This window comes from Caloenas nicobarica, chromosome 3 (genome assembly GCF_036013445.1).
Source record: "Caloenas nicobarica isolate bCalNic1 chromosome 3, bCalNic1.hap1, whole genome shotgun sequence".
Taxonomy (NCBI): Eukaryota; Metazoa; Chordata; class Aves; order Columbiformes; family Columbidae; genus Caloenas; species Caloenas nicobarica.
The window spans coordinates 32,801,964-32,811,198 of NC_088247.1; the positions used below are offsets into that span (position 1 = coordinate 32,801,964).

General features: G+C 39.2%; 1 protein-coding gene across 2 annotated transcripts in view; it reads left to right on the plus strand.

Annotated features, from left to right (window-relative positions):
- Positions 1-6,066, plus strand: part of KCNQ5 (potassium voltage-gated channel subfamily Q member 5) — a 287,542-nt gene extending 281,476 nt beyond the window's left edge. For both annotated transcript variants that reach the window (XM_065630523.1, XM_065630522.1), the window contains 3 exons: positions 863-994; positions 1,868-1,994; positions 2,385-6,066. In XM_065630523.1, coding sequence (XP_065486595.1) covers positions 863-994; positions 1,868-1,994; positions 2,385-3,326 — 1,201 coding nt within the window. In that variant the 3' untranslated portion in view covers positions 3,327-6,066. The remainder of the gene's footprint in view (positions 1-862; positions 995-1,867; positions 1,995-2,384) is intronic.
- Positions 6,067-9,235: the final 3,169 nt, after the last annotated feature.

The following is a 9,235-nucleotide window of genomic DNA, read 5'->3' on the forward strand; positions in this document are numbered from 1 at the left end:
TCAGCTGAGGATCACTACCTACTATTAATCTGACTCTACATACCTATTATCATATAAGAAGTATGGTTTTCCTAAATTCTACTGAAACACTACTAATCTATTTTTATCACAGAGAGAGAGACATGGCGGGGGGGTTATTATAATTCATTGTCTTACAGCTGCTATATACATATCATAGTAAACAAAGAGGGAATATATTAGCATGAAATACTGGCATTTGGAATAGGATACCAATTTACTGTCTCTGCTTTTTTAATTTCAATAGATTGCAAATATCAGAAGTTTGGCCCTAATGGAGACTCGTAAGCCCTGTAACACAGACCAGAATGACCAACACACCTGGTCCCTTGGCGTCTCTCCCCATTTTTTTACAAAATGGAGAGAAAACTGAAAATGAGCACCAGAAAAAAAAAATAATACTATTGTTTATGTTTGTGTAATCATTTTTTTAGAGAAATCTTTCCTCTAACAAAGACAGAAGTAGCTTAAGCACAAATGTAGCTTACAGGATATTGCCCTCAAGTCACTAGGACTAAACCCAGGTTTAAGTGAAGCATGTACTTCAGTACCTTTCATATCAGGCACCTAGCACAAAAAAGCCAAATAGGTGGATACCGATAAACTAAACATGCTCTGTGCTCTAAAACAATGTTACTTGATCTCTCTTAAATAACAATTCAAAGGGACAGCTGCAATGCATTTGTACTTTGAGGAACAATTTTGTAAAAGGAAAAGTTCCCTTGTGCAAGCTGTATTGAGAATATTTTACATTTAAAAATGAGATGTCAAATTTTGTCAATGGAATATGTTGTATTGTTTCACAACTGTTGACAATTAATCTGTGAAATGTTTTTCCCCACAGAATTATGAAATTTCATGTTGCAAAGAGAAAGTTTAAGGAAACACTCCGTCCATATGATGTCAAAGATGTCATTGAACAGTATTCAGCAGGTCATCTAGACATGTTATGCAGAATTAAGAGTCTTCAGTCACGGTAAGGAAAGAATAATTTCTGCTCTGCAAAAGTATCTTATGTCATTCACTGCATAATGAATATGGGTAACATTTAACATTTCTGTGTTATAATTGGGTACAAATTGCCATCCATGCTTCAGCCCAGCCTCTCCTTCTGTGAACACAGCTGTGCCAGAAATTACACTGTGGGTAAAAACAAACAAAAAAGCATGTATCTAATTTGTCCCCTGAAATGGAAGTTTGAAAAACAGAAAAGGTAATCCTTTACAGGTGAAGTCCATTCATAAAGAAGGAATTTAGTCAGGAGGTTGCCAAAAGGATGAGGTTGACATTGAGAACTGCCTTTCTCCCACGTCAGACTTTCTTTTTCACATAAAAGAAATGGGGAACTACCGCTAATGTAGTATTTATGTGGGATTTATGTCATAGATTCCCAGCAATAATAACTAAAAAAAAAGAAAAATTGCACCATGTGTATGATTACCAGCATCAGAGCTGACATTCCTGCTCCAGACTGACAGCTTTCCCAGGACTCGATGCTGCTGTTAGGACAGGAGCACTGAGCATGGCACTGGTACCTCTGGTCCCCCACAACATCAGGCTGCTGGAGAAGCCACCTCCTCCCTCCCCCTCTCAGCAAGTCCAGCCCTGGCTTTCCCAGATGATGGCTAAATTCCGGCCCCCAGTTGGTGCCAACAGAAAAGAAAAGCAGTCTCAGATGCTCAAAAAATCACTCTTTTTATTTTTCTTAGTTAATAAGATCAGGTTTGTCTTCTTTCTCAATTGCTTTTCTGAAATACTGTGATTTTAATTTTTAATGTATGGATATAGTGAACACTTCCATATCACCACTGTTTTCAGGAGTCACAGCAGCTTTTGATTTCTCTTACAGTGTTGATCAAATTCTTGGGAAAGGACAAATCACGGCAGATAAAAGAAACAGAGAAAAGAATCCTGCAGAGAATGAGACAACTGATGACCTCAGTATGTTAGGGCGTGTAGTCAAGGTGGAGAAACAGGTAGAGTGATCATCTATGTCGCTTTGTCTTGCTCTATTTCTTATGCTTTTTGTGTATTTTATTGCCAGTTTCAAAGACTGAATAGGTAGAATTTTTTTTTATAGTATCTGCTTCATTTACATGTTGAAATAAAATTGATATGAATTGTATTACCTTAACTGTATAGAAAAGTAAGGAAGGAAAAATCACATGTTACTGCATTTTTTTCCCTTTATCAGCTTGCTTATGGAAAATCTAGATGGCTTTTGACATTATTTTTCCAGGGTCAATAGCATATACCAAGCTCCTGCCATTTTTCCCTTCAGCAGTCACATTTTCCCTTTACTTCGGTTCCAAATATTTTCAATTAGTATTTGGCACTAATGTTAACCTTTTCCTCTCCTCCTGTAGGTACAATCCATTGAGTCAAAACTGGACTGTCTATTAGATATTTATCAACAAGTTTTGCGGAAAGGATCTGCATCCGCGCTCGCTTTGGCTTCGTTTCAAATGCCAGCCTTTGAGTGTGAGCAGACTTCTGATTACCAGAGTCCATCAGACAGCAAAGACTTGTCCAATTCTTCACAAATGAGTGGATGTGTACCCAGATCAGCTAGTGCCAATCTGCCTCGTGGCCTACAGCTTATACTGACACCAAATGAATTTAGCACTCAGGCTTACTATGCTTTTAGTCCCGCTATGCATAGTCAAGCGACGCAAGTGCCAAATGATGGACCTGCAACAGTTAATAATACATCAAACCAAATAAACCAGGCAACTAAGCCAGCAACTCCAACAACATTACAAATACCACCTTTCTCATCAATGAAGCATATCAATAGGCCTGAGCCCGTTCATATCATTCCTGTAACCACACAGGAGAATATTTCTGATGTCACCGCTTGCCTTGTTGCATCAAAGGATAATGGACAAGTTGTACAGCCCAGTGTGACAAAGGATCGCACATGGAGAAAAAGTCTGGATACAGAAGGGGAACCTTTGCTCTCAGTTAAACCTGTGGTGCAAATGGATTTAGGAAAATCTTTATCTGTACAAAACCTTATACAGTCAACAGAAGAACTGAATGTACAGGTTGCTGGCAGTGACTCCAGCAGTTCCAGAGGCAGCCAAGATGTATACTCCAAATGGAGGGAGTCAAAACTATTTATAACTGATGAAGAGTTGGAGACAGAGGCAGGAACAGAGACTACTGAAGCCATCTCGCGCCCATTAGTGGAAACAACTCTCTCTGCTGACTCTCTAAGGACTGGAATATCAAGATCATCTCAGAGCATTTGCAAGCCAGGGGATGGTACAGAAGCACTCAATCTGCTCCACGTCAAACTTAAATAACAGCTTGTGGGCTTTCTTCATTGGCTGGGTCATTCCTGTAGTCATACATATCATAGCATGAACTGTTTTGAAAGCCTTTTTAATAAGATAAAATCACAAAAATCAGGATGAATCTGAGAAGCAGTTGAATGAGCCCGTATCTCTTAGTTGCATGAAAATGCATGTTTAAGTGATGGCAAACATTCACATTTACACCTACAGTACGGCAGCTTTATGTAGTACAGTAGGTTTAAATGATGAGTTGCCTACAAAGCTAATGCTGCAGGATGTATCAAAAAGCAAAAATTTGAGCATTTAGACCTAGTGCCGTTTCTACAGGGCAGAAGTAAAAATCATAAGGTTTAAAGCACTTTGCTTCTGAACTAATTAAATATATATAATGTCCTGATTTAGATGATAGTTTATGTTTACAACAAAAAAAAATATATCTACAGCTGCTAGCAAGGTACCAAGGAAACCAGTAATACGGGATTAGAAATGGCTGCCAGTTGCAAGATACACACATTAGCTCATCAGTAATCAGTTATTTTTAACTCTGAAAACCAGTACGTTAATATCCATCTGATATTTTGTGATTTAGTGTTGTGGCAAAAGTACCTGACACACCACTATCACATTGTTCTTTATAAAGAGAACATTATTTTGCTATGAAGAGTTTGTATTTTAAGGATTGGGGCTGGCCTCAGAAATGGATAACCTGGGTGACTGCACTAAAAATTCAGGGGAATCTCTCCTTCTTCCAGTCTCATTGAGGAGCTATCTTGTGAATCTGAAACGTTTGGCAGCAGTAGGTGAGGGAAGGAAGCAGGTGCTGCCTTTATTGTTGAAGCAATACTTCCTTCTGTGAAAATTCTGGCAATTTTTCTCACAGTCCCAACCTGATACCATGACGGCACTTCATAAGGCTGGGAAAGGAGGGAAAATGAGGAACTGAAATACAGAGTAAAACTAAAGATGATAGAACAGGGAAGAGAAAAAGATAACGCAATCAATGAAGAAAAAATGGATTTAGATGGGCAGGAAGGGAAATGATTCCAGAAAATAAAAGAAGGAGCATAAAAACGCAAGATTTTTTTTTTAATCCAGCCAGTCAGTCAGAGATATTGAGTGCTATTTCAAAAAAAAAAAAAGGCACCATGTAGGCAATCAGAAATGGAAATAGAAGTAGGAAAGACCACCCTAACTGGGGAAAAAAAAAAAAGCCTGTAGGCAAGAAAAAAAAAGCCTGTAGGCAAGAGATTTTTTGTTTGTTGTTTAAATAAAAGGGGGAGAGAGAGGAAAGTGTTCACACTCTTCTAGCTCAACACAGTGTCCCAACTGCAGTCATTTCTTGTGAACTTTCCAAGAAAGGCCCTTCAGACTCCTTTCTCCTAACACCCAAGTTTTCAGTTTCACAGCCTACATCAGACCAAGCATTCCTGCTTGATACATCCTCTTTTGTTTTGGTGTTTTTTTTCTCATCCTAAGCTATGCTTCACTTCTGCTGTGAGGCGGGAGTGCTGTCAGTGCCTATCTGCACATTCCCAGCCAGGCCTTGCTGCGGGAGGAGCCCTCGCGGAGCCCAAACAGGCCTTGGCCCTTCCCAGTTGAAGGAGGTTTCTGTGCGTTGCCTCCCCCCAGATTTACACCCCCACCCCCTGCACCACAGGCATGTAGAGAACCTGATTTGGGCCCAGCTTGCCCCTAGCAGCAGGAACACCGAATGCAGGGGGGTACCAATGCCAGCTCACTCAGGGCAGTGTTTTCTCAAGGCCCAGACCTGCTGGGAACTTCATATTTATTAATACATCCAAAATGTCACTCCAGTCTTAACCATGGCTAAATGCTGTAGATTGTATTGTGAAGGACTTGATCTGTTTACTATGAAACCATTGTAATTTCTGCTTCCGTGTTTCCTTTACAGAAGTACTCCTGGATGTTCCATGATAACCTTATTCTGTGAAAGTACATGCAAACTGTAGAGTGTATATATTGTGTTGTTATACGAGGTCCACGGATGGTACACTCTGTTCCATGGCTTATGCCAGAGCAAACTTCAGCTGTTAAATCCTGAAAGATACCTCGAAGCACAGTTTCCTCACCTACTGATTTGCCATATTATTTACCACATTCAGTCTTTCCTGTCTTCTTTTATGTGCAGTCTGATCATACTAAAGCCTGATTACAACAGTAATTTTGTGAGGATAAATAAGGGGTTTTCCACATCTCAGTTCATTTAACTGTTAACTTATTTAAATGTCTGCAGTTTTTCCAGAGAGATCTGTAAGTTTAAAGTCATATCCAAAATTTTAAAACTTACAAGTTTGGGTTTTTTTTTTTTAAGGCTTTTCTTTCTTTTTGCTAATGGTTTACGGTGCCTTTCTTGCCTTTCATACAAAGCCTCCCACTGACCTAAGCGTAAACCCGCACCTAGGCTCAGTTAAGGAGCGAGAGAGAGGACACGCAGCAGCTGTGTGTCAGTGACAAAACTCCCCTCCCCTCCTTGACAAGATCAAATAATCGAAGCATCATTAATTGGACTCCGCTCTTCCACCTTCACCTGCATGAGCAGGTGGTTGCACCCCCATTGAGCCCAGGAGGCGTCGATGGGAGAACTGAGCCCTGGCCCTGCCTGTACGGGTTCCGTACACAAACAGGCCTTGGGCTTGGCTGATCATTTATCTCACGGAAACTTGGTATTTTTGCCTTAAATGACATGCTTGAGTCCTTCTAATTTTAAGTTAATTTATTTAATACAATTTTGTGCACAAAAGAATTAATTCTATAAATTATGTATGAAAATGTTAATGTCTTTACAAAGTACTAATAAATCCAGAAGATCGTATCTTTTCAAATTATGGTTTAAAATCCTAGTTTTTTTCTTTTATGCTCACCATTATTATTTTTGTAGCTGCAAGTCTTGTCTTATAGGAATTTTTTAACATAATATTGATAGAAAACAGAAAAAATAGTGAATATATGAAACTCTGGAGAGGAAGAATTGTTTGTTTGGGGTTTTATAAGCTTTGCTCATATTTCCTTATTAGGAGTTTCCTATTTCTATGCTCTCTCTTTAAAAGACAGTGTCATGATTGACAGTCATTCATTAGTTTCACAAAAGAAGGAGCTGTCTGGCTTTTCAAGTCTTGTCCTGAGCTGCTTATTAAAGTCCAGCTCATGAGAGCTAATAAGAATTGCTCATGAGTAGGGACAAAGGACATTTTTTTTCTGATTTACAATCCACTTGAGGATTGTTGAAGAGAGAATTTGAACTTAAGTAAGAGCTTCAGGAATTAAGCCTTATCTGAATAACTGTTTTCTGATCAGCTTGTTTCTTGTACCTGATTGAAGAGAGAACTGAAAAGAATAGTTTTGATTATTATTATTTGTTTTAAAAATTGTATTTGGTCCTGGCTTATATGATCTATACTTTTTATTTAAATATTAATATAGTGTTTTAGCCTAGGGTTCAAGATTGCAAAGATCATACACTTTCATTCACAGTGCCCACAGTTGTTCCATATGTTTTTGAGATAATCCTACTTAGAGTGACTGCTCTCATTCTAGTATGGTGATGAGTAATTCACCTGCTCTTCTGTGACGAGTCAAATCATACTGAATTGCTGATGTATAGTAGAACATCTGATGTACAGCAGTATTTCTGGATTGGAACCTGCAATCCTTACTCAAGCAAAAATTCTATGGAATTCATTCATTCTGTGGAATTCGGGATTTTTTCTTGAATCGGGAGCTCAGATTCAAATCCTTATTTTGTTGGGCATCTGTTTAAAGTGAAAATGGTAATATTCCAGTTATTTCCTGAGGAAACTAATACTTAGCTGAATTTACCCATGTCACATTGACTATATAAAAAACAACGCACAAAGTATTGATGTAAAAAGGGAAGAAGGGACATTTTTTAAAAAGCACAGAGAAAAGAAGAATAATCAGAAAAGAGGAGTAAGCAGGAAAAGAAAATATAACAGCAAATGAACGAAAAAAGTGTTTAAACACCTGAGGCTAAATTCATCCTTGGATGGCTTCACTGACTTCAAAGAATTCACTGCCCAACTGGGTGAAGTTCAGCCTCCATTGGGATGATCAGGCTCAGTTCCACCCACCTTGAAGGAACTGAACCCACCTATACCAGGAATGAACTTGCCTCTCTGGGACAACTTTTATCCTGACTCATATGTCATGCAATCCTTTTGGATTCATTAGGTTGAATGAAATACAGGTCAGAAAAGAATTTGCCCCAGATATTTCTGCTTCACTTTTTTTTTTTTTCCAAGTGTGTTAATTGACTTAATTCAAATGGATTACAACATCACACAAAGTGCTGTCACTGTCTAAAAAGGTTAATTGGTTTTTGAAATAAGAATTGTCCCCTGCAGTGTCAGTGGAAGCATGTAATATTTTCTTGTTCATTCACCTAGGTGCAAATGTGGCCGTTCATTCTGCTGTGGCCACACGTTAAGATGATTCCAGACATATCCAATATCATCTGCTATTGCAAGCATTTTTTTACTACTTTGAAAGAAAAAAAGCCAGTTTCATAACAGGCTTAGAAGGCACGAAGGCTGCTTTCACTGACACTGCGACGACATTAGCCAGTACATTACAATGTTAATTGTAACTTCTTGACAAAGTTGAATCCATATTGTTGTTAATAAAAATGATTTGAAAAGTACAATGCTTACTGGGTTTTTTTTCCTTGCATAAATGATTGTATAGTGTAAGTACGTATCAGGCAAAAAAAAAAATTTAACTTGCTCGTTGTTTTCCTTTTGAAGTTTTGTAATTTTTTTATTAAATGGACCAAAACATCACGAAGGAAGTTTGCTAGAATAAAACATGCACAAACTAGTCTGATATATTCAGTTTCTGGTAACTGTTTACAGCAGAGTTCACTGAAACTTCAGATGTTCCAGCACCTCTATGAAAATTAATTTGGAAGTTATTATTACCTCCCCTGTTAGATAAACAGGAATTGATTCAGGATTGGCAACCAGGGTCCTGTGTGAGGAGCATGATTCCTACGGGATGGTCCATCTGCTACCTCAGTTTAACTTGAAGCGTAGGTGAAGCCCTTTCCTCTGTGCTGAATCATGAAAGTTGCTCTAGAATGCTACTGCACCAAACCTACTGCCTTCTTTCTTCACCGTGCTCTTCCTGCAGTCCTGCTGAAGATAAGCTTTAGTATTTGCGTGTAAAGTACCCAATATAGTGAGACTATTCTTGTGGTGAAGTTACTGCCTCCTTGGAGGCCGAAAAATCAGAGCAAACTATTTCCTTGTATAGGTGACCCCCTACCTCTCTGATGAACGTAATCCTAGATATTAAAATATAGAGATGTGTCTCCAGAAAGGCATATTTTCTGTGCCAGCCATTCGTACCCACAGGTTATGTGAATACTGCAAAGCTCTGCCTAAAAGTAAACACGGGACAAGAAAAAAGGCAAATGTATGCATGCTCTTCTTGCATTAAACCAGGACATCTTGCTTCATGTGTGCACAGAGGAGGTAGGGAAGGGTGAGAAGGCAGCAGTGTGAAGTTTTTTGTTACCCTGCAGGTCAGATCGGCCCAGGACAGGCAGCAATGTGCATCCGTACAGGCACACACATAAACGTTCACCGCTCGCCTCTGTGCGCTAGGAGTCCAGGACTGTGCATAAAAGGCAAATTTAAACCGTCCTTTAGATTTTCAACATAATTGATTGAAGGGGAAGTGGGTGATGTTAGTTCTTTCTTAGTTTGTTGGGGGTTTTTTTCACTATTTTTTCACTGTGACAGTGACCGAGCACTGGCGCAGGTTGCCCAGGGAGGCCATGGAGTCTCTGCCCTTGGGAGATACTCAGAGGCCACCTGGACATGGCTCTTGGCAGCCCTGCTTGAGCAGCGGCTTGGACAAGCATGGATTGTCAGTCTCTT